Source organism: Myotis brandtii, unplaced genomic scaffold (genome assembly GCF_000412655.1).
Source record: "Myotis brandtii unplaced genomic scaffold, ASM41265v1 scaffold304, whole genome shotgun sequence".
NCBI lineage: Eukaryota > Metazoa > Chordata > Mammalia > Chiroptera > Vespertilionidae > Myotis > Myotis brandtii.
The window spans coordinates 742,185-768,684 of NW_005361607.1; the positions used below are offsets into that span (position 1 = coordinate 742,185).

Sequence of the window (26,500 nt, forward strand, 5' to 3'; positions counted from 1 at the left end):
GCGATTCTTCTTGGCATTGACTCCACGAGATGTTGAAAGGTGATGCGAGGAATCTGACACCATGCCTGATGAATAGCACTGTCCAGTTCTGTGAGATTTGATGGTTGTGGAACCAGCTGCCTGATGGCTCTTTTAACTTCGTCCCACAAATGCTCAATTGGATTGAGATCTGGTGATTGTGGGGGCCACCTAAGCAAGGTAAAGTCTCCCTCATGTTCTTGAAAACACTCCTGCACAATATGAGCACCGTGGCATGGCGCATTGTCTTGTTGGAAGAAGCCATCTCCATTGGGATATGCCATCAACATGATAGGATGAACTTGATCAGCAATGATACCTAGGTATGTTGTGCTATTCAGAAGTTTATAATGATCTGGCCCTCTAGCAACTTCAGTGCAAAATTATTGCTAATTTGCCTACAAACGTCAGGTGGTCATAATAATCTGGCCACTCAGTGTATTCTCCCATGCAGTGGACTCTCTGTTTGTTTGTTTGTTTTTTTTATAGTTCCAAATGTGTGTTTTTTTTAAAGTAAATCTTTATTGTTGAAAGTATTACATATGTCCCCATTTTCCCCCATGGACCTCTTCTAGACTGCCCCTGCCCCCATCTCAGGTCTTCACCACCCTATTGTCTGTGTCCATGGGTTATGCATATATACATGCAAGTTCTTTGGTTGATCTTTTCCCACCCACCCTCCCCTGCCTTCCCTCTGAGATTTCACAGGATGTTCTATGCTTCTGTGTCTCTGGATCTATTTTGTTCATCACCTTATTTTGTTCATTAGATTGTACATATGAGTAAGATCATATGATACTTGTCTTTCTTTGACTGGCTTATTTTGCTTAGCATAATACTCTCCAGGTCCCTCCATGCTGTCTCAAAGGGTAAGAGGTGTTCTTTTTACTGCTGTATTCCATAGGGTAAATGTACCACAACTTTTTTATCCACTCATCCACTGATGGGCACTTGGGCTATTTCCAGATCTTAGCTATTGTAAATACTGCTGCGATGAATATAGAGGTGCAAACATTCCTTCTGATGGGTGTTTCTGGTTTCTTAGGATATATTCCCAGAAGTGGGATCACTGGGTCAACAGGCAATTCTATTTTTAATTTTTTAAAGAAAACTCCATACTGTTTTCCATAATGGCTGCACCAGTTTGCATTCCCACCAGCAGTGTACCAGGGTTCCGTTTTCTCCACATCCTCACCAGCACTTGTCATTTGTTGATTTTTTGTTGGTAGCCATTCTGACAAGTGTGAGATGATACCTCATTGTCATTTTGATTTGCATTTCTCGGATGATTAGTGACTTTCACTATGTTTTCATATGTCTCCTGGCCTTCTGTATGTCCACTTTTCAAAAGTGTCTATTTAGGTCCTTCCCCCATTTTTTGGATTGGATTGTTTATCTTCTTTTGTTAAGGTATATGAGTTCCCTATAAATTTTGGAGGTTAGACCTTTATCGGATATAACACTGGTAAATATGTTCTCCCATGCAGTGGGCTTTCTTATTGTTTTGTTGATTTTTTTTTTCTGTGCAGGAGCTTTTTATTTTGATGTAGTCTCATTTTTTTTTTCATTTTCTCCTTAGTTTCCATTGTCCTAGGGGCTGTAATTGGTAAAGCTATTACTACAACATATGTCTGATATTTAGCTGCCTGTGGATTCTTCTAAGATTTTGATGGTTCCCGTCTTATGTTTATGTCCTTTATCCATTTTGAGTTTATTTTTGTGTACGGTGTAAGTTGGTGGTCTAGTTTCATTTTTTTGCATGTATCTGTCCAATTTTCCCAACACCATTTATTGAAGAGGCTGTCTTGACTCCATTGTATGTTCATGCCTCCTTTGTTGAATATTAATTGAGCATAGTGGTTTGGGTCGATTTCTGGGTTCTCTATTCTATTCCATTGATCTATATGTCTGTTCTTGTGCCAGTACCAGGCTGTTTTGAGAATAGTGGCTTTGTAATACAGCTTGATATCTGGTATTGAGATCCCACATACTTTGTTCTTCTTTCTCAGGATTGCTGCAGCTATTTGGGGTCTTTTTTTATTCCAGATGAATTTTTGGAAAGTTTGCTCTAGGTCTGTGAAATATGCCATTGGTATTTTAATGGGGAGTGCATTGAATCTATAAATTGCTTTGGGTAGTATGGACATCTTGATGATGTTGATTCTACCAATCCATGAACACGGTATGTTCTTCCATCTGTTAATGTCTTCCTATATCTCCTTTTCCAGTGTCCTGTAGTTTTCCACGTATAGGTCATTTACCTCCTTAGTCTAGTTTTTAATAATAACACACATTAGATATATTTTGCTAGATACAGTGCCAAGCTGTTAGTTTTTAATAATAACAAACATTAGATATATTTTGCTAGATACAGTGCCAAGCTGTTTACAAAGATTGCCTCATTTAATCCTTAAAATAACCCTATGGATAAATACTATTTCCTACAATAGGAAGAAACGGAGGCACCGAAAAATGGCATCTCTTACCTCAACTCGCACAGGAAGTGGTGGGGCCATCTACGTGCCCATGTCTTTGAGATTCCATGCCCGCTCAGTGACAGGGAACACTCTCCCCACGTTCATCGAAGGCTGTGGAAACCTCAGTTCTGAGCAATTTAAGATGCAGATGTAACTCCTGGCTCTCACCAACTATTGTTCTGTTCAAACCTTACCTCTTCAAAAGTTCCCCACCCCCTCCCCAGGTTCGCTCCCCACTGACGTGCTCGCTGGAGACAAGCTGCCAAGTTACAACCTGATTTGACAGCTCAAGGCAAGAGGCGCTGGCGTAATGGCGAGGATCAGCTCCCTCTGACCCCATAACCTTTCAACCTCTGGCTGACCCCAACTGTGCATTATCTTGGGTTTTGGTAACTTGCTAGTAATTAACTCTGAACAAGCCTTTCTGCTTTCATGGAGTTCAAAAAAACAAAGAGGAGTATTTTTTCCCCTCTTGTTAATTAAATCATCTACAAGAAAGATAAACGTGCAGCCCACACTTACATCTTCTAAAGCATCAAAGGCCTGATTAGTAAGTGTTATGTTCAACCTCAGGTTTTCCCCAGATTCTTGGAAGTGACAGGGACTTGGAGGTAGGGAGCTTCCTATTATTGACCAATATTTGTTTACTTGGACATTCATTCATTCATTCTGGGTGATCTAGGAAGAGGCAGCCTGTGGAGCACAAAATGTTCCTGTAAGTTTTGAATTCATGTTCCTATGAATGACGAACGTCAGGGGTGAGCAGAAAGGAAGAAAGAATTCTTCAGACCAGGTTGAAAACCACTTTTTTCAAAAGCCCACCGTCTCCTCTGGTCCCTGTGTTCTGTTTGGTGAATTTTTCCTGACAGTTGTGGTTTTATTTGCCAGAACCACAACAAAGGGGGTCCTTGAGTTTCCCTGGGAGTGTTTCCTCAGACCTGCACCTCTCCTAGACCTCACAAAGGTGTTATTGTTGCTGGCTCGCTGGGCGCCCAGCACCTGAGCGAGATCAAAGGTACTTTCTGATGCCAGCATGACCACAGTCTCGCCCTCACCACATAACATTAAAGCTGATGATTAATCCCTTTGGCCCAGAAGGTCCCTTCCCACTCCCAAGTACAAAGCGGGGTGGGGGCGGGGGCTTTATTTCCAGCACGACATGACCATAATAAACTGGCATTTTATGGCCCTCATTCATTGCAACCAACTGCAGCTGCCCATCAAACTCGGTAAAGCCCAAACAGTTGCTTCGCGTGAGCCTTTTATATCACTGGGAAAGTGTAATAAGAATCCCATCGTTTCTGAGTGTCTGTGATGTACATAATTCATGTCATCCAGCAACCCTGTGAGGCTGCCATCATCACCCCCAATGTGGTGGATGAAGAATCTGAGGCTCAGAGAAGTGAAGCAACTCACCTTGGCTCACAGGGCCCAAGAAGTGCATGAGCAGATGTTCAAACCCACTCTGATGACCCCAAAGCCCATGCCGTCTCCATTCCTCTGTGGCACCTTAGAGTCTTGGGTGACACAGACAGGCATCAAGAAGGATCTGAGTTCACAGCTCCAGCCTAATAGCTTTGTGACCTTGAGGAAATTACTGGGCTTCTCCATGCCTGAGTTGCCCAATTTATAAAATGGATAATTTAGGAAAAGTATCATCCCGCCGGAGAGACGAGGAGACCAAGAAGCGGGAATGTCTCAGAGTCACTCACATTCACTTGGGTTGGATTCAGCCTGGAAATCTGGGTTGAGCAGGGTCAAGATGCCTGAATTCAAACGTGGGGTTAGATGAATGCGGCGGGTGATTTAAACGGGTTTCAATCAGTGTTCAGTGAAGACAAGCTGGCAAGTGTAGAGCCACATCAAGGAAGCGAAGGGCTGGAGCCCCGGTGGCCCCTCCTGCCGGAGGCAGCCTTGGCCTCTGTGGGTCTCTCCCTTCAACGACAGCTAGGCCTTACAATGGGGCTGCAGAGGGAAGGAAGGCCGGATTTTTTTTTTTAAACTCAGTTAAAGACAATCCATTTAAGACTTTGCCCAGAAAAACAAATAAAACTTTTTTTCTTTTTTTGGTGCGTGGAGTTCAAGGAAATCTATGTCCCTAAAGTCCAGCACAACACAAATGTCCCCTCAAGAAGAGGTACCTAAGTCCCGACCTTGCCCAGGCAGAGTCCATCACTGTCTCCTTTCTGCCCAAACACACTTGTGCTAGCAAGTGATGGAAAGCTAGTGAAGTGCTTACTTACGTGAAGCACATGACACAATCGCATTCCATCCTCACAGCACTATGGCATCCCTACTGTAAGTCTACATGCTTTGCAGGTGAGGAATCTGAGGCCCACAGGGGTCAAGTGCCGTGTCCAAGGGCCCATACTTAGGAAGTGGAAGGACTGGGATTGGAAACCAATGGGGTTGGCTCCACCATCTCTGTGATAGGGGAAGACGTGAGAACACCTTGCACAATGCCTGGGACATAGCAGATGCTCCGTATCACAAGTGAACCTGAATCTATATTTGGGCCTTGCCTTATAATACCTGGTACAATTCCATCTCATCAAGGACAGACCCTGTGTCATCCTTTTGTCCCCAAGGTTTAGCACAGCCCCAGACACAAGAGCAGAGGATCACTCCAGTGAAAATATTTCTCTGTGAAAATGGCTCCTTGGTCTCTATAGTGATTAAACAGTTTCTCATTGGCCTGTGATTCCCTTCATAATTCAGAGCTTCTACCTTGGACTACACCCCACCCTAATCCTTGCTCATCTCCCCAGTCTCCCCCACTTTGCCTTCCTCCTCCCCCCTCTCCCCACACCCCATTCTCCCTGCTATTTTACTTGTCTGGGGAAAATCCAAGGAGTCGTCCATCTAAGTTTAACAGAGTAATGACTTTTAAATAAAAATATGGTAGAAATGGGTACTTATCGAAATGGAATGCTTTCAGACTCATGCATTTAAAAAAGATATAAATTTTAGGGCAGGCACTAAATTTTAACTGCAATCTTGGAGAAAGCCTTTCCACTAATTCACGGAGAAAAATTAACACAGTGAAAATTGCTTATCAGTGTTCTTTTGAAGTCATGATATGCAGCCTAATTCTATAGATCATCAGGCCGCTCCCAGGGAGATGGATTTATATCGATTGGGAGGGAGCTCGGCAGCCAAGGAAAACAGACACCCTCGCAGAGAAGGCCCGGCTCCCTGTTAGGGAAAGATCAGTCTGGGAGCGAGGCCTTGTCATCTTTGGATCCAGTTTCATCCCTCACGGCTCTCTGGCCAGGGTGATGTTAAAGGCACACTCAACCCTTTTCACACTTTTTAAGAATTTGGCCCCCAGAAAAAGATCTGGCAAATCTAAGCAAGGCTGTTGTAGGGAGAGCCGGGCTCCCGGCTAGACTAGCACGGGTTACAGGAAGAGAAGGAGCCAAGGGGGCAGAAGGGCTGGCAGCTCAGCTCTCCTCCTGGCTGCCCTCCCCTGCGTGGGCCCTCCCCCCAACCCTGGCCTGGCAGACTCACCCCCATGTGACAAGAAGATGTTCCACAGATGACAGCCAACCGCGACGTCACTGGCTGTCCCTCACAAGCGAGGCCGTGCCCTCTCACATCTGTTCCAATCACTCCTGTGAGAAAGCAAAAACAAAACAAAATCCTCTTAAAAGAAAAAAAAAGACAGCTAAAAACAAGCACAAAACACTCTTTTTTATAGCCACGCAACATTGAGAAAGCAAGTGTTCCATGCGTAGGCCCGTCTCAAATAGAAACCAAAAGAGCATATTGGCCGGCCTGGGGAAGACGAGGAACCCGGTTCTGTATTTACTTTACTCTGGTCACTGTAGGCATCTAACATTGTAATAATAGGAGTAAATGAAATTAGAATACTCCAGGCAGCAGCTATCAGTGATTGCTGTGCTCGATCAATACCAGGCACTGTGCTGAATATTTATATGTGCAGTCTCATTTCATGTTAATCTTGTCAGGTTGATACTATAAATGACACACACTTCACACGTAAAGGCACATGTGAAGGTTTAAAGACCCGCCCAAGATCACACTGCTAGCAAGGAGCAATGCTGAATGGAATCTGATTCAATATATCACTTTTCAATCTCAAAGAAGGCTTGATGACCAAATCCTTCCAGGCCACCATTCTTGCTGATACATACTGCAGGACTTGCATGGTAAAGGCCAAGGTGATGGACAGTGAGTTTCTGTTAAAAGAATGCCAGGTAGCAGAGAGTTTCCCATAAGTGGTATAAACTCCGGCTGCTTCTCTTTGATACTTGCTGGGCAAGCTAAGTATCAAACTCAGATTGTACTCCTTGATACTGGCTGGGCAAGAAAAGTTGCAAATGTGACAAGAGATCGAAAGAGACTGTTAGAGCCTAGAATTGGCTGCCATTTGTTCAAATATCCAACAAGCACCCTCTATGCACAAAAATAGAAGTAGGAGTGATGTGGGAACCACAAACATGCAAACATTCCTAACTACAACACAGGCAAGAGGTGAAAAGTGCTTGGGGAAGGACATAGACTGGGATGCATGAGAGAACAGCTCCCGCTGACCTCATCAGCCCCATGCAATGCCACCCTTGTCCTCCATCCCCAACACTCAATGCTCTTCCCCATTTCAAGACCTTTGCATTTGCTCTCCCCTTTGCCTGAAGCACCATTCCCCAGCCTCGCTGCCCGGATAACTCCTATTTATTCCTAACTCAAATGTTACTTCCCCAGAAGGCTTCCCTGGAAGACAGAACCTCCCTGTCCAGTGTTCCCATGCACCTTGAGACTTCCCTAGCCCACCAGTAAAAAGTCATACACCACCTGCCTCTCCTTTTATTATGAAATCTGCTTGAAGCTGGCACTGCCGTACCCACGTTTGGCAGCCCAGACCCCCACTCTCCCCACGGCTGCTAGCACAGAACAGGGAATGAAAGTATGAATGCTTGGGGATGCATGGATAAAGACGACAGGTCCTGTCCTGGGTGCTCACAGTCTGGAGGAAGGGGACCATTTCAATGCAGGGGTCAGTATGTGACAGTAAGAGACACGGGGCGGGGGGCAGCTGAGTTCATTTGTAGGGGTTTGAGGAGGTTTCCCAAGGGGGGCGGGTCCATGCTAAGTTCTGTAGGTGAAGGGCGGGCTAGGGTGTCTCCTCCAGTCACAAATTCCCAGATATTGAAGGTGCTGGCTGCTCAGCAAGCAGACCTTTCCAGAAAGCAGGATCCAGGGGTCCCTGAAAGGCTTCTTACATTCCAACAGCTTTCTAGGTTTTTCCAGCACTTTTTCCAAATTCTACCTTCCCAAGCATAGCCAGCTGTGAACCTCTGCTATTGTTCAGAGGCCCAGCAGCAGGGGGAAGTAAGACTCTTTCAAACTTTCTGTGTCTGTTACCATAGCAGTTAGGTCTGCGACTGAGCCTGTAAGAGTCCTGAGCTACTGCCTTTCCCAAGGCCCCTGCTCTGCTCAGCACTGTGAGGCTGCCCCTGCAGACTGCTGTCCTCAGATGCCAAGTCGGCCAAGGTCAGCCAGGAGACCTGAGGGCTGAGGGAAGTGGAAGACCAGAGTAAGTCTCCTCCACTCTTGTCCCAGTGTCTGGCTGCTTTTCCTCCACGTCTTCAGCTCTGCTGGCAGGGCCACCGTGACTTCCACATCTCCTGGTGTCTACCACCCTTGGGCTTGGTAAGCCAGAGTAAGTCTCCTCCACTTTTGTCCCAGTGTCTGGTGGCTGCTTTTCCTCCATGTCTTCAGCTCTGCTGGCAGGGCCACCATGACTCCCACATCTCCTGGTGTCTACCACCCTTGGGCTTGGTAATACCACCTCCTTCCTCTGTTCCTCAGCCCAGGGCAGCAGCAGCTTCCATCTGCTGACCTCTGTCTGGCTTGCTTATATTAGGAAGGAAACACAGCCCTTCCTAGCTCCTCTATCATCTGGGTCACCATTTCAGAATATTAAATTCCCTCTTTTTTACATATTTAGAGCACTTTATACTTTTCTGGGTGGACCCTGAATGACACAGGGCCCAATCCAGGGCAAAAGGCTCTTGGACAGGAAGAAACACTAGACATGAGCTCCTTTTAATTGAACTCTTTTTGCATGTTCTCTCTTTAGACATATCCCATTTTATTCTTACAGCCACCAAAGGTGACTGGTACTCTTATCACCCCATTATACAGATGAGGAAACCGAAGCTTAGAAATGTGAAGTAACGTAACCAGGGTCACACAGCTCAGGAAGTGGGGCTGGGATTCACACCCAGGGCGTCTGATTCCAAACTGCTGGGGCTTAGATTTCCTCCAAGATAAAAATGCAATAACCAGGTGATTGACGTTTACTTATCTGTATATCTCAATATATTGGGGCCTTAACGATATTGATCCTGAGATCCTTAACAGAAAAGAGGTTGGCCACTGCTGGTCCACAGTGTTATAAATAAGTTCAGGGAATTTCTGATGATGATCCACATGTATTGGTTCCACATATATAAGCACACTCAGTGTATTGTATAGGATCATTCAATCCTGAAAGGGGTTACAAATGGAGAAAAGAAATGTGTGGGAAATACTTCTCTTTCTTTTCAAGTTAGAAGATTCACTGTTGATATATCGAGGCCTAGAATCTGAGAACTAATGTGTTACATTAAGAAAAAAAAATGGAGACAGAAAGAACTTATATAAGATGAAGAAAATAAACAGTACCATATATTTGCTTTGATATTGAGAAATGTTTAAAAATGGAAGGGATTAAGGGTAGCTTGGTCACTCCACCATGAACCTCTCCTCCCTCATCACCATCACCATCATTATCATCAATGTCATCTTCACTCTGTATAAGAGATAGTATATTATTTCTTCCTTTCCAGCAAACATATCAGATATCTGAGAGAGGCTGGGTACCGTACTAAGTACTTTAAATATTTTCTCATTTAATCTTTACAGCATTAAAGCATAAATATACTTTCTCCCCTTCAACAGATGCAGAAGCAAAAAATCAGGGTAACTTGTCCAAGGAGCAGGATTTGACCAGGATTCACCTTGTCCTGTCTGATTCCAAAGCCCATGTCCTCCTTATACTCCCTCACTTTATGATGTTAGAATGGTCTTATATAAAGGAAATATATTAGGAAGTGTCCGTTACCATGGAACATTTGTAGGCGCCATGGGTTTAGAGTTGCATGTTCTCTCTTTAGAACATGCAAACTCTGAGGTTTGGCCCCATTTCTGCCCCAAACTACCTGAAAGTTTGAACTGTTCCCTCACATTCACAGTGAGAGAAATGGATCGCAAATGTAGGTCCTTTCTCAATCATTCTAAGTACACATATTCACAGTGCTTCTTCTAAAACAGCAGGTAAAGTGTAACCGCCTCCCAAGACCCTTCATTCCCATCTCTCGGTGGAGACTTAGAAAACCTAGAGCCAGGCTCATTCAGCACCAGCGAGAGGCAGGTCATGTCCAATGTCCCCTCAAGATAGGTTCTCTACACTCAGTAGTACAGAGCCGATGCCGGCTGTGAGATCACATGACCCTGAGAGCTGCCCTCTCTCATTTTCTCTCTGACCACACAGAGCTTGGAGGACCAAAACAGGGAAAGCAACACAGGGCAAGAGGAACTTTCTCCTTTCTGAATAAACACATTTCGCAATTCATAGAGGAGTCATGGGCTGCACGTGTAACATCAGGAAACAATTCACAGGATGAGATTTTGACAAGCACAACCCTCAACACTGCTGGGCCCTCATACAACTGTACAAGTGTCAGTTTATTCAGCATTCTGCAGAAAGTTTAAAATTAGCAGCTGAAGAAATAGGCACACACCCACACAAATAGTGGCATATTCAAATGTGTTTTCCCCCGAACCTTACAAATACTCAGCTGATGGTAGTTGCTCAATAAATTTTTATTCAATGAAAAAACAAATAGTAGAAATTCAACCTTACTGAGTCTATGAATCAATTCAGGGCCTCTTATATAATGGTTTCTACCCCTCAACATTCACAAGAACACAGCTCATATGAAGGAATATGTTTTAAAACAAAGTTAAAAAGGAAAAATTCAAACGTCATGAACTCTTATTTACCCTATGTGCTATCTCCCTCCCTCTCCTCCATCCACTAACCATCCACCCTTCCATCCAAACATTTATTGAATATCTACTATATTTATATAAAGAAAAGAGACTTTGCAAATGTTATGATTAAGAGTAGGTTATCCTGTAATTTATGAAGCCACAACTGCTTTGAAAACTTTAAAGGGTTATATAGAAGAAAAACACCCCAAGTTCTAGCATTTATGTTATAATTATCTCATACTTTATAGCTATAAAAAGTATTTTATTGCTTGCAAGGCATCCTCAAACACTGCACCCTTCATTTAGCTTTTAGAAAACTCTGTGATATGTATTATTTGATTTCCAGATCACAGTTGAAGAAACTGAATTTTAGAGAGGTGAAGTAACTTAGTCTAAGTTTATTTAGCTACTTAGAGGCAGAGGTAGGGCTCACCAAGATTTCAGTCTCCTAGTCTGAAGTTTCTCCCCTATGTTTGAAAAATAAAAGTCTGCTATGAATATGTTGGCATCTTTAAAAATAACAAACCTCAGACATCTCTGAAGAAAAAAAGGATGAGAAGGGTTTTGAACATTACCTAAGACTGTATCAACTTGAGATTCCTGATTGGGCTTTTTAGGGAATGAAAAACTGAAAAATCCCATCAAATGAGTTGCTTGACTAAGCTGGCTAAGAGGTTTATGGGGTCCCTGGGGAGGAAGGTCTCTGGAGACAACGCCTTCTTGTATGCAAAGCCCGCACCAATAACTGTCAGCTCCTGAAAGGGTAAGAATTATACGGAAGCCATTTTCTCTGCAGAGGACCGAAGACCAGACAATATATGAGAAGACTCGGAATCCTATCTTTGGATGAATATGCATTTCTGTTATACAGAATATAATGTATGGGGTAGCATTATAATGTTGTACTTAAAAACATGCGCTCATTCATCGTGTGACTTTTTTCAAGTTTCTTGTTTATGCCTCAGCTTCCACATCTGTATAATTTGAATATTAGTATCCTCCTCATAGAACTGTTATAAGGATCAGATTTGCTAAGATAGGTAAAGTACTTGGACCAGTGCTGCCCCATGGAACACTCTGTGATGATGAAGAAGTTCTGTATCTTCACTGCCCACAGACGTCACCAGGCATACATGGCCCCTGAGCGCCTGAAATATGGCTAGTGCAGCTGAAGGACTGAACTTCCTCTTCTAGTCCATTTTAATTCATTTAACAGCCACAAGTGGCTAGTGGATGCTGTAGAGGACACTGCAGGTTAGAACACGACTAGAACTACAGGAAGCCTTGCTGTTTTTATTATTGTTTGTTATTATGGTTCTCCTCAGACTTAGGATGGAATCTCATTTACATACCCTGGAGCAAATGCCTTGATCTCCAGAACCTCAATTTCTATGTCTGGGGATTCTGGATAACAACACTCACCTTACAAAAATCAATGTGGGGATATTAATGTATGCGCAATAAACCAGTACTCAACAAATGGGAGCTCTTAAGTCTGAGACCTACAGCAGTCCGAGACCTACAAGTATAAAGCCTTCTGCTTAATTCTGAATGAGCCTGGCTCCTCCATGCCCCCGAGCATTTGTTCATGCGGGTCCCTCTGCCGAGAAAAGTCCACACTACACTCCATGCCCAGCAATCAACCTGGGAAACAGGGGCTGCATGTTGAAGACTCAGCCCTTCCATCAGAAGCCTTTCCTGACCATTTCTCCACCCATTCCGCCAGGCACCCAGCTAGGGAAAACCCTCAGAGCTCCTTTCCTTTGTACTTACTGCACGACACTGTACAGATGCTATCATTGTAGCTGTAATTTATGTGTTTAAATAGCTGTCTCCACCTATTAGACTGGGAGCAAACGGAGGCCAGGGCAGGTCTGGCACCTGCTCACTGATTTTTGTTGTTGTTGCACAAATGAATGAATGTGTGTAGCACAAGACACTTACTAGTAAAGCACAAGGCATTTTTTACATAAAGGCAGCAGATTTAATCCTGGGGAATGCTCTGTATCTTAAATATGACTTCACGGTGAAACAGACTGGAGAGTTTCAACTGACAACTCCTGGATTAGAGTAAAATGGCTGGAGCCTCCCAACACGACTTGTTTGGAAGCTTCAAAGTCACTGGTAAAGAGTAAAGTCCTGAGGTCCTTGTGATTATTGAAAGGACCTTGTGCCCGACGCTTTGCAAATACTGTGGTATGAAGTTCTTATGCCGAATTTGAGAGGCAGTTACTACCACACTGTTTTACTTATAGAGAAAATGAGACCAGAGTGTTTTCAAGTATTTTGTCCCAGGTCCTTGGAGCTAGACTAGGGGAAGAAGGTGTCACATGCAGACCTACCTAACTCAATGTCTCATGGAGCCTACAGAACCTAATTCCTTTCTTTTCAACTACCAACAAGAATTCTAAGCATTCGCAGACAGCCCAGCTGAACTCAGATCACTTTCAGGAGTTACTGCTGTCTTGCCAAAAGGCAAGCCCAAAGGGTTCATCTCAAGCCCAACAAATGAGGGGAGTGACACAGCTGAAAAGATTTCCGTGATCCCATTGTTTGACAGAGCATCAACCTGACTTTGAAAAAAATGTGGCTTAGAATTCATCCAATCTCAATCCTAAAGTAGGTTAGCCTTCAAAGAAAATCCTATAGGATTGTCTACAAAGAAATGTTATATCCCTTGACGCTGTCACCATCCACCTCCCCCACATCTCACCCTCCCCAGAGCCAGAAAGATGATAGGAAAGGTCTTTGTCTAAATAAGCTGAGGAAGACTTTTACTAGGTACGTGAACTAGTTAGAGCATAACAGCTAAGAACCAGGGCTCTAGAGTTGGACTGCCTGATTTTAAGTTTGGCAAAATGGGCAAATCATTTAACCTTCCTGCGCCTCAGTCCCCTCATCTATCTAATTGCCATGATGGTGGTATGTAGCTCATAGGGTGCTTACAAAGATTAAGTGAGTAGAGCATAGTTTACTCAATATATTTTTCCATTGTTGTTACTACTAACATCTCTCCATCTTTGGTGTTAACAGCAGGGCTTGGCATCACAGTTCAAGCCCTCCCTTTCAGCATGGTGTGTGCCATGCCAGAGTTATTTGGTTTACTTAGACTGATTGGGACATTTGTTTTGTCCTTGAGTATACACTGATGACAGAATAATGGGGGACCCAGGGGAGTTAGAAAGAGTGTGCACGGTAGTAATAACAATCCAGGCTAACATTTTAAACATTACTGAGAAGAAACCATGAGCTGTATATATCTCTAAAAGCCACGATAACATATGGTACCCTTCACACTGCAATTCAACTTGGTGATGGCACTTGTCATTTCTGCCTAAAGGCCACACTCTACCATAAACTTGCACCAATCAGAAGCCAGCACAAGAGCCTTGTGAGAGCCAGAGAACAAAGACTAGACCCTCCAACAACTGAATCTCACTTCTCTGTTCCTCCCTTCTACCCCAAAAGATAAAATCTCAAAGGTAGGCTAATATGTAATAGCTGGAAAATCTGAGACTTAGGAAACACGAGCAAAATCCACAGTAAAGACAAAGCAAAAACTTGATTTTAGAAATTCTTTTTTTTCCAAACTTCAGCACAGCCTCCAGGTAACTTGGACAGTCTCATCTATGACCTCATAAAAGCCAATTTTTTGCTCACAGGCATTAGACATATAAATGGTCAAGTTGAAATCCAATCTAAACGACTAAGCTAACTCACAAAAATTGCTTTCTGAAAAAAAGAAACCAAAATTAAGAGAACTGGCCCAAGTATCACAAATGTAGCTGATAGAATTAATCCTTAAATAGCCCTAAAACTATGAATCTAAATCATACAGCTGCCTTCTGATATTTTATAAATTAATTAATTCAATAGTTATGTATTGATCCCCAGCTAGAAATCTAAAGATGGAAGTTGTTTCCTTTCATTCTACAAGATCCCAAAGTGAAAAGATGTACAGGCAGACGCTTTGAAGATAGCATGGAATAGCCGGTGACTCATATCTGAATTAAGTCTAATGAAAGCAGGGAGCCCTGAGCCCTGGTCTAGCTTAGATGGTCAGGGAGGGCCTCCTGAAGGAGGCGAGGCAGGAGCTATGTCAGTCAGCAGAGCGAGGGGAGAGGGAGGGAAGGCATTGCAGTAAAACAAAGACACAGGAGAGAGATAATCAGATGATGCAAGGCTGCTGGGCTACACAGTATGAAGGAGACAAGCCTTGTCTTCTGAGGAATTTGTGTGGTGGAACTCTCTGGGTCTGAGGTTAGATCCACCTATATTTGAGTCCCAGTAGCACCTCAAGTGTGCTGTGCAAACTTCCATAAGCTAACTCAACTCTTTGCACCTCAGTCTGCTCCGGTGTAAGGTGGGAATAATGGCATCTATTCACAGGGTCGTTATTCCTGGTTTCCGCACTGTATATCCAGTGTCCCCAGGGCCACTCTCTCCAGTCCTGAGCAAAATGGAATGGCTGGCCACCCTGTAAGGCAAGTAGCCTAGCACCTGAGAGATAGGAACTGCTAAGTAAATGCTAGTGTCTAGTTTCTCCTGGGAGACACCAGGACTAGGTCACCTTCAGCACCCCTTTCTTGCTCCTAGACAAACAGACAAATGGTCTCATTTATAAAATTATCTGGAGGCTCCTCGAGCCTTGGAGATGGAAACTAGCAGCCTCCATGACCCCCTCAATGGCACAGAGCAGACCAGTGAGATGCTCCAGAAAAATGCCAGGAGGAGGCGGCACTTGCTCAGATAGACTCTTCAGGACACTTCAACTAAGGGAAAAGGCCTGACATTTCAGAGAAAGAGATCTCAGTTGGCATGCTACCTTTCCTCTCTCCCCAGCCTCAGATGCCAGGCTCTCTCCCTCCTCCCTTGGCGGAGTTTCGGTTCCAGCAAACCTCCAGAGGTTTTGCTGGGTTAGTTGAACATTGACAGAGTCTTCAAAGCCTGGAATTCACACTGAGAGCCAGAACCAGGCCAAGTTTCTATGGGGCTAGGATTTCCCCGGGGGAGGGTCACAGGCCTCCACCACACCTAGACTGATTAATCTAACCTTGCCCCAAGCTTCAGACAACAGGGAGACAGAAAAGAAAAATAGATCCCCGAGGCTGGATCCTGAATTTACTCCCCCGCCTCCTTCCTGGGAAAGGGAGGGTGGGAGTGTAAGGTGACCCCCACCACCGGGTAAGAGTCAGGCCAGAGAGTCAGAATTCAGTGATATGTAGAGCAGCTGGAGAGAGGAACAAAAACAAAAACCTGAGCAGGAGGAAGGGCCCAGGGTTTTACCCCAATGAATGACATGTGGCTGAAATCGTTTCAAGGAGAACAAAGGCTTAGGTAAATAAATAGAGTGCAAGATGAGAGCAGAAATGAATTACAGAAAGTCCCAGGAGGAATGCACTGGCATTTTTCAAAAACTAGAGTTGGAACGACATCTCTGCTTCAGCAGAGACCAAGATCAAGCCCTCCGCTTCCTCCTTTGCACCTGCTCTTGTCGCCCACTCTCTCAGGACAGCAGCCTGGCCAGGCTTTTCTCTCCTTCCTGTGCCTGTCCCAGGCCCTAGAGGGGAATGGGCAGCAGCTAGAAGGTGCTTTCAGGGAGATCTGTTCAGACACCTCCACCTACTCACTGCAAGTGAGCCCGAGTTCCTTGAGCCTCAGATAGCACATCAGGAAAGAGAACTGATGATTTCCAAGGAAAAGTGTAAAAATACAATCTTATTTTGAAAGAACAGTAAGTAGCTCATGTTAGGCCCCGAATAGTATTCTCTCCCTGCTCCATTCAGTAGGAATCCATTGGAGATACATTTACTGATGTTTCAGTTCTACATCAGGAATGTGCTCAGCACTCTGGGGGAGGGGTGGTTAGAGGGGAGGGGAGAGAGATAAAACTTGAAAATAACATAATCACTGTCCTCAAAATGCTTCCAATCTCCTGGGAGCCAAGGACGCTGGTACACAGCACACTGAGGACGCAGCAACAGAAGCACAAACAGGCCTCTGGCAGGAGGAAGGGATTCCTCGGTGGGGGTCCAGCAGGCTTCCTCACTGGGGCCCTCCTCATCCTAGACCTCAGATCCGGGCCCTCCTCCACGCTGGCTGCAGGCACTCCTGGTCCTGCCGCAGCCCATCTGGAAAGGCTTGGGTCTTCTGGACATCCTCACCATCATAACAGCTAACACTTCGGCAGTATTTACCAATGCCAGACACTGTTCTAAGTACTTTGCATAAATTAACTTCTTAGTCCTCACAACCACTATTATGATGCCCATCTTGGAGATGAAAAACTGAGACCCAGCAGGTTAAGTAACTGACAACTGATCACACAGAGAGTAGGTGATGGCAGAACAGGAACCCAGGTAGTCAGGCTCTGGAAATCATGCTTTCTTTCCAACCATTAGGTTGTGGGAAGGGTGTTATGGGTAGTCATAGATACACATGCTGTATATCCACATTATTTTTTACTCTTCCTCTGCTCTCTCTCTCCTTCTAAATTTTTAAATGATTTTAAAAATAACACTCAGCCCACCACCTCAAAGCACCTCTAGGCAAACATAGAATGTGTTCCAGTCAGTGCTGTCTCCTTGTGAGCCCGTTGGGGTAATGGCTCTCCGGGTCTTCTCCAGCATTGGCCAAGGTGGCAACTGAATGAGGTTACATGAAGCAGCCACCCCTGCCAGGCCTACCAACTTCCACTCCGACCTGTTGTGCTGTCACTGGGCATGGTCCCCCAAAGATGGCTAGTCCTTCTCATCATCCCATCCTTCTCACATGCTGCCATCTGCCTGCCAACCTTCAGCCTAAATTTTGACAGGCCCACAGGTATTCTTTCCCTCTCTTTCTGCCCTTTCAATGGGGCTGTGTGGCCTCTCTCAGTCAACTGGGGTTGTTATGACAGAACACTATAAACTGGGTGACTGAAGACTGGGGGCCACCATGGCCAGTTCTGGTGAGAGCCCTCTTCTTCATTTATGGATAACTGCCTTCTTGCTATGCCTCACAGTAGAGAGAGAAAGAGCAAGCTCTTAAGTCTCTTCTTTGAAGGAAACTAATCCCATTCATGAGGACCCTACCCTTAAGACTGAATCATCTCCCAAAAGTCAGACCTCCTAATACCATCACATTGGTGGTTACAATTTCAACATATGAACAGAGGGTCATGGGGACACAAAATCTCAATCCATAAGATGGTCCAAGGAACAGAAACTCCCTGAATTAACACTATTATTAACAGCAATAAGTGATGATCAAATTTTAGCTGAAGAGGTTGGAATTCTACCTATCATGTTAAGGAAAGCTACACACACACACACACACACACACACACACACACACACACACACACATACACGTATGCCCTTTTCCAGAAACCATGCTCATCAAAGGTATGTTAAGGAAAGCTGTACACACACACACACACACACACACACACACACACACACACACACACACATACACGTATGCCCTTTTCCAGAAACCATGCTCATCAAAGGAAACCATTATCTGACTTCTAGACTAGAGGATTTGCCTGAATTTTAAACCATTCAGCACGTTTTCTTGGGCCAGCTTCTGACATGCATGTGTATGAGATTCACCATGTTGCTTCTGTTTGAGATGCTACTTTGTGAATACACCAACCATTTACCCTTTCATTCTAGTGGAGAAAATACCTATTATGCTGAGATCAGTTCAAAGGCTACACCTCCACTTCCTTGATGTTCTGGGTTATCACTGGTGGTGTGACCCTGAGCAAGCTGCTGGGATTGATGAGATGATACATTCAAATTGTCCAATGCATTTCTGTCATGCTGAAGTCATGCAATGAATATTAGTATCTTTGTCCTTCCCTTGCTCACTGTTTTGATAGAAACATCTCCTTTTTTCCAAATTCCTAAAGAACTTAGTCCAAAAGTTATATCTATATTTCCTTACATTACTGTCTTCACCACAGTAACTAGTATAGTGCTTAGCATATTGTTTAAAAACAAAATCATTCACCAATACACATGCTGGGTTCAGTGCTGGGGTCTGAAGTTAAACAGATGAATACGACCAGATTCCATTGCCCACAAAAAGCTCAGTCTAAGTGGAGGAGACAATAATGCAATCATATATTGAAATATTTAAGTGTTATTGTCTATGTGCTACATTAAATGATAGAGATATGCACATGGGAAGGAATTATTAGGCCACATGCATTAGGCTGGGCAATAATGTTACACCACAGTAAAGCAGACGATGTATGCACAAGAGCCACATTATTCGGGCATATTTAATATATTTCACAGAATTGAACTGTGTGGATTTTTCTCTACAACTTTCAGCTGTGAGAGGCCTGAATGTAGAAGGCATGCAAAGTGTTCCCACATATTATTGCTACTCCTGGGAGAGACCGCCCCCTCCCCACGCAGGTTCTCACAGTGGTGAATCACAAGCTGGTACACTTTAACTCTCCAGGCTAAATTCTGCTCAGGAACCTGTAACAATACAGGTCAAAAGCCTAACACCTCTTTAAACAAATTGTCTAAAGAGCCTTAGTTTTCTCTAGGCCTGAACACTGGATTCAAAGATCCTCCATTTTTTTATTATTATTTTAACCTGTTTAAATAAAATAATCTATGGCTAACTCTACACGGGTTTCAGTGAAGCTTATAATAGTATGAGGGAGAGGCCGGGAGTCAGACAGAACAAGGTTCTTCTCTTCATTCCATCAATGGAGGTGGTGAGAATGTATATGCTATAAGGTTGTTGTCCACATCGAGTATTTCCTAGGTAACACTTACTAGTAGGCAATGCCTAGCTCATGATAAGAGCACTTAAGGCTTCTTTTAGGGAGTCAACCCATTCCATATTTGGTCCTCCTCTTTTCCTGCTGCCTTCTGTTTTTCCCAGCATTATTGTCTTTTCCAAAAATCCCTTCCTTCTTATGATGTACCCGAAGTGGGATGGCTTCAGTTTTGTTACTTTTGCCTCCAGTGATGCATTAGACTTCCTTAGCTCTAGGAACCACTTGTTCATCTTTCTGGCTGTCCAGGGTATCTGTAGACTCTTCCAACACCAAATTTTAAATGAATCAATTTTTTCCTATCTGCCTTCTTCACTGTCCAACTTTCGAGTCTGTACATAGTAATTGGGTACACAAGGGTGTGGATGATCTTAGCCTTGGTCTCTAAGGACACATCTTTGCTCTTGGTGACCTTTCCTAATTCTTCCATTGCTCCCCTTCCAAGTCTCAGCCCTCCCTTTTTTCTTAGCTACTGTCTCCAACTGAACGGATGACTGAACGAAGGCAAGCAAAATCTTGAACAATGTCAATGTCTTAATTGTCTATGTTAAGGTTGTGTATTTCTTCTGTAGTCATGATTTTTATCTTCTTGATATTCAAATGTATTTATACATGCATGCATGCATTTATACATACAATGTACATAAAGATATGCACACATGATTACATGAGAGTTTATGAACTCCCATAGCAGGATGGAAACTCCACGAGAGTAGGAAATTGTATTTGTTCACTATATCCAACACCTCTATGACAATGCCTGTCACACAACTGTAAAATAATGGAAAAGATCTTTTCATTTCTCTTTCTATCATTCATAATGTAAGTCTATTGAGATGACATTAATCATAACTAAACATACACAACACAACACTGTCTCACATTGTTCTAAGTATTTTACAGATATACACTTGTTTATTCTTAAAGAACTCTGTGGGGCATGTACTATTATTGTTCTCATTTCATCAATGGGGAAACTGAGGCACAGAGTGTCAGATGACTTCCCAAATGGAATCAGGATTTGAATGAGTTACATGTTCTTAAATATTGTGCTATGTTTCCTTAAGAGATTTCATTTTCATTGTCTTTAGAAGCCAAATTCTCCCATCAAAGTCACAGGATAGTGTATGACGAGGATTAGAGTTACGGAAAGTTGGGGTGAGGTCTGCTGCTGAATGTTATAATTGAAGACTAGTGCAATTTTTCTGTATTCCAATAATTTTTTCTTCTCAGTTTGTCCTAACATCTACACTGGCTGCAGGGTGCTATGAGGAAATGCCTAGATCCCAGAATAGTGAAAGAAAAAAAGTATTTCTCTTTGTTCTTTATGACTTACCCGAATGCACAGTTAGGAGAAAAATGGAAAAAAAGGAAATTAACCAGGCCTATGGAGAGATGATAAGGAAGCAGCCAACGGTTCAGACAGGAGGCTGTCCCCAGGGGTGACAACTGGAGATGTGCATTTTCCCACCAACAGCTGCTGACGTGCAAGCCCAAAGTAAACAGTAGTGCTTGGGATATTAACTGGATGCTGTGTGTCTGTGCCATGAGAAACAGTGGACCTCTGGGTAAGCCTACTCTTGTAAGCAGTGACGTAAGCACAATATTAGACTCGGGGCCCCCAAACAAACACTTTTCCTGTAGTCTTCCACCTTTTGAACTTGGAGTGGGAAGTCTTCCTAACAGGTGGTTGGCAGTATGGGAACCTGGGGCTGGGTTAGTCTTTTTGTTTTCATTCCCAAGTTCAGTGAAGGGAATAGCAGCTCATCTTTTCAGTCATATGTAAATACATGAGAGAAAAAGTAGAACTTTCTGGCTAAAAATTCCCTTTAAATATCAGATATGTTATTGAAGCTGATGAGCTGTCAGAGATTTGCTTGAAATCAGGGCTTCTGAGCACTGACTCCCACTGCTCCACTGACTTGGTGGCACCTGTTTCATGGTTTGACACAAAAGCTGCACCAAAGCACATGTGAAGTCATGGGAGAGACACACAGATCAGGGTTTGAATTTTTTTAAAAAAAATATGTAGTATGTTTATTGATTTCAGAGAGAAAGGGAGAGGGAGATAGAGATAGAAACATCAACGATGAGAGAGAATCACTGATCAGCTGCCTTCTGTACCCCCTATATCTGGCATCGAGCCCACAACCTGGGCATATGCCCTGACCAGGAATTGAACTGTGACCTCCTGGTTCATAGGTCAACACTCAACCACTGAGCCACACAGCAGGGCTAGGGTTTGAGTCTTGATCCAACCCGTCCTGATCCTGTAACTTTGGGCAAATCCCCTTACCTCCTGGGTATATTTTTATCTCATTACAGGAGATAAAAATATCTGGATAATGGCTTTAAAATGGCCAATCTCCACAGATGTGATTAATATCAACATCAATCAACAAAATTAATATCAACTTTGATATGACTGATCTCCCTACTACACAGTCAAATAATAGCTAGCCTGGCTTCAAAAGCCTGATTTTATTTCACACGATCCATAGAGTCCAGACTCCTGGAATGATTCCCTGTTTCTAATCTGGAGACAGTGCCGCATAATGGGGGTGGACCCTGGCTGATGTGTTAGGACGCCCAGTTTCTAACTTCAGTTCTGACTGGGGAAACTTGGATGACTCACTGCTTTTCTAGGCCTTAGTTTTCTCATCTGCAAATTGAAGAATCTGGTACAGAAAATCTTTGATCGACCTTTTAGCTCTAAGGCCTATGATCCCTCATTATTCAAACAGAAGCATGGGTGTCAACTACAGATGTTACCAGTCCAGGGCAGGTTCACAATAGTACTTCCTGAGTTGCGTGGCACAAAATTTAGAGATGAGTAGGACAGAGAGAGCTGGCTGTAGCTCCAAGGCCCCAGATTCTTCCCAACTTTCTGACCAGAGAGTAAAAACAGGTCTCCTGGCAAAGGCCAAGTCCTCACAGTCCAGAGAAGCACAGACCTCCGGGAGAAGCTGGGGCCTGAGGACAGGAAACCTAAGCTATCCTTCCCACAGGCCTCCCCTCTGCCCCTCGCCACAGCTCATGCAGCTGCTCAGGCCTCAGGCAGCGGCGGTTCTCGTTAAACTAAACCTCAACTTAAAAGGATAAACTCAAAATCGCATTAAACAAGTCCTCCTCCCCTCTGAGCTGCATCCAGGAACTCCCAGAACTGCCCTGGCTCTGTCTGCTTGGGCACTGACACTGCTTCTCTCCTTCCAGCTTCCCCCGCACGGCTTTATCTGCTCCTCTAATCCCCTCCATTCCCTACAGACCATCTGCCTCTTTGGATCCACCTTCTCTGTCTTGTTGGATAGGCTCCCTCCAGCCCCCAGCTCCTGGCCTGAGTCTGGCCTGGCTCCTTCTCAGCATGGCTCTGGTTTGGTCTGATTTCTCAGACGGGCAGTTGCACAGCCCTATTGCTTCTGACCTGTGTGCCTGATGCCAACGTGTCCCACAGGCAAGTTGTTCTACCTTGTAACTAGACTCCTCGCTGGGGGAGGTGCCTAGAAATCTGTATTTTTTTAAAGGCTGCCTCACCCAAATTTAGCAGTCCTACTTTCTGAGTCTTTGAAATCCTCTCACGTTTATTATCTTAATGAATTCTCTGATTCCCTGAGGACTGACCCTGGGTTCTATGATGGATGAGGAGCACACAGAGGTGAACACGACTTGGTGGGAAAACTGAAACAGGTGCAAAGTGCTGCAGACACAGAGTAGGGAGGGACTCATTCTTCCTAAGTGTGGGGCTGAGTTGGGAGAAGTTTCCACAGTGGAAGTGACATTTAGTGTGAGTGCTGACGCATGAGTAGGACTGTCTATGTGGGGAGAGAAGGGGAGGCCGCCCTAAATTTCTGTTCCGAGCAGAGTGGGGATTGTATGTGACATGTTGAAAGGACACGTGGTCTAGTGTGGATTGACTCTTAGAAGGCATATGAGGTGGGAATCACCCTGCACTCCCCATTCTACAGTCTTCACTTCTACTTTTTTATCTCACAATTCTTTTTACTAAAGAGTTAATGTCATAAAATATATGTTGACAAAGTACTAACACATTAACAGAATGCTTCTTTTGGGCTGCTTTTTGGCTTCTACAAAAATCAACTGAATCGACGCAGGGAAATGACATCAATGGAGATGTTTCGGTTGAGTAGGGTTTCTCATCCTCAGCTCTACTACATGGGAGGCTACACAATTCTTTGTTGAGGGCTGTCCTGAGCACTGAAGGATGTTTAGCAGCATCCCTGGCCTCTACCCACCATGTGTCAGAACCATCCCCCCTTTCCCCAGGCGTGACAATAAAAGAATGTCTCCAGACATAGCCAATTTCCTCTGGGAGTGGAGGTGGGGGGTTAAAATCAGCCCTGGTTGAGAATCACTAGTATAGAGGAAAAAACTAGTATCTGGAGTCAGACTCAAGATCAAATCTTGGCAAACACTGGTTATGCGATTATGGAATGATTCACATTCTAATAGAAAAGCTCTTTCTTCCACATGGCACAGGGATGAAAAGTGTGAGCTCCAGAATCAAAATGGGTTTAAATCACGCCCCTGTACCTACTGTGTGAATATGGGCAAGGCAAGCTGTTTCTGTGAGCATCACTGTCTCATCTGAAAAAGGGAACAAAAGAATAGTACACGTAAAGTAGCACTGAGAATCAGTGTTGCTTCTAGAACACTGCTGACAGTGAGACAGGAAATTGGCATGTCTTATTGTTCACTGGATTATGTTTTGCTTTAGGAGGGCATGAATTTGAAGCTCTTTTTGCACGACTGGTTAACCCAACTCTTCTGCAACTAAAAAAAAAGGGGGGGGGGAGAAACAATGAAAGAAATTCTACATCTTCATTTTGGTTTGACTCTGCAACTGAGATAAGCAACGTAAGCCAATTCAACATCTGGCCCAGATAAGCAACTTAAGTCAATTCAACATCTGGCCAAGAATTCAGTATCTGGAACCAAAGAGTGATGCAAAACCTAGGCACAAAGTTTGCTCTTGACCAACTCCTGCTAATGTGATAGAAGCACAAAGGACACCGATTTCTAGATGTTTGGAGTGGATCCGGGAGTGCTCAAAGCACATGGTTTTGCTTCCTGGAGCATTGAGCCAGGTATATAGGGACAACTGCCTCTGTAATGAGAGGGAGCTACAGTTCTCAGTTGTAATATCATTCCCTAATGGAGGGAATGCCATTCACTCATTCGCTGAATTTGCACGAGGCAAGGGTCCTCCATGTGCAAAGGACTGGGCTGGATGCTGTGATATAAGGATGAAATGACACAGTGCTTTCTCTCAAAGAGTTTGTAATCCGGTAGATGAGGCAAGGTTGCACACACAAAACGGTATAATATGTACAGTAATGGAGGCAAATCCGAGACACAGGCGGAGCAAACAAGAAGGAGTGCATAAGTCAGCTTGGGGAGCCCGGGAAGACTCCCAGAGGAGATAACACCAGATTCAAGATTTCACAGATAATCAGGAGTTTGTCTGATCGATAAAAACAACTGAGAGGAGAGGGGCCTGAAACAGAAATCAGGTTGTTACTGCCTTCGGGACAGCTCGGGTACTGGAGCCAAGAACAGACCTGGAACAAAGTTAACACTATTTATGTGAGTTAGAAAAATAGCAGCAGCAGGAGCCCTGGCCAGAACCACCCCCACAAAGAGCACAGAAAGCTACTCCTATCTTCTGGCGGTCTGCTGGAGAGCTCGCTAACCAACACCTTAAGAACAAAATGTTCTTTTATCTTTGGTTTGTATTCCCACAGAGTCCTTCCTCTTCTTTTTCCAGAGCTGGAAAAAGCATGAGCTGAGTTTTACTCGCTTCTTTGATCTTGATCCTTGAGTCCCTGGCTTCCCTTGAGAATAAGAGTCCAGGAGGATTTCTCCAAAGCAGAGTGCTGGCCCCTCCTACTAATCAGAATGTGGGATGCAGGGGAGGCCAGGCCAGGTCAGGGACCCTAACTGCCAGGGATTGTCTGTGCGAGGCCTGGATGGCATCCAATTCCGACTTCCAAAGCTGGACTCTCACCCTGACACTCAGCGATCTCTTAGCACAGAGCCCATCGAACCATTCTTGACATTGTTTCTGCCCTCAAAACATACAGCATCTTAAAGCAGCGAGCCCTGGGTCCTGCTACAGAGAGCCCGGGAAGGAACCCTAGGGTTCAGGGAAGGCAGAGGGAATCAAAGCCAGAGGTTCTTTCCCAATTGCCTCTCCAAAGGAGGAGAGTTCTCCAGGGTGGTAATTCTGAGAAGTTCCACTTACAAAGTTCCTCCTTGGTACAGGCGTTGTGGTTCTGGAGTAAGAAAACCAAAGAGACATCTCAGTATTCTATGCCTACTATGTGCCAGATGCTATGCCAGCTGCTTTACCTACTTACATCATGGGTTCTATAACAACTCTGTGAGGGGCCACCGCTATGTTTTTTTTTATCCTCCCTCCCAGGTCTTCTCTCTTCCCCAGACATGAAATCCTGCAGTGGCTGTTAGGTGAAGGGGAGAGGTGGAGGTACAAGGAGAGTAAGAGGATAAAACTAGGTCACAATAGTTAATGAGGTCTTCACTATATGATATTTTTTTCATAGATTTTTAGAGAGAGAGAAAGGGAGGGGAGAGGAGAGAGAGAGAGAGAGAGAGAGAAATATCAATCTGAAAGAGACACATCGACTGGTTGCCTCCTGTATGTGCCTTGACCTGGGTGTGAATACGTAAGCAAGGTACTTGGCCTTTGCTGGGAATCAAACCCATGACCCTTCAGTCCAAGGGCTAATGCTCTAACCACTGAGAAAAAGGGGTCAGGGCCATTGCTATCTCTTATTGCAGAAGAGGAAACAGAAGTGTGAAGAGGGATGGTATCTGGCCCAAGGTACACAGGTAGGGAGAATGAGAATTTACATCCAAATATTCACTCTCCATATTCAGAGCTTTCATCACATCTCAAACTTTTACTATTGAGCTAGAAACATGCAGGCCAAGAGGGAACAACCAGAATTTTCTCTCCAAAAAGAGTGGGGCTTTGTCTGCTATGTTCACGGCTGATAATCCCTACTGCCCAGACCACCAACAGACAGGTGTGCAGGCACTCAATCTATACCTGTAGTCACTACATGATTAGAAGGTAGATAATCTTTTCAAGACTTTCAGGCCTCAGTTCTCCGCATCCTGG

General features: G+C 44.2%; 1 protein-coding gene across 7 annotated transcripts in view; it reads right to left on the bottom strand.

The window, feature by feature from the left end:
- FGGY (FGGY carbohydrate kinase domain containing) overlaps positions 1-26,500 on the bottom strand; it is a 412,417-nt gene that overhangs the window by 173,330 nt on the left and 212,587 nt on the right. For all 7 annotated transcript variants that reach the window (XM_014542556.1, XM_014542559.1, XM_005869840.2 and 4 more), the window contains one exon: positions 6,006-6,109. In XM_014542556.1, coding sequence (XP_014398042.1) covers positions 6,006-6,109 — 104 coding nt within the window. The remainder of the gene's footprint in view (positions 1-6,005; positions 6,110-26,500) is intronic.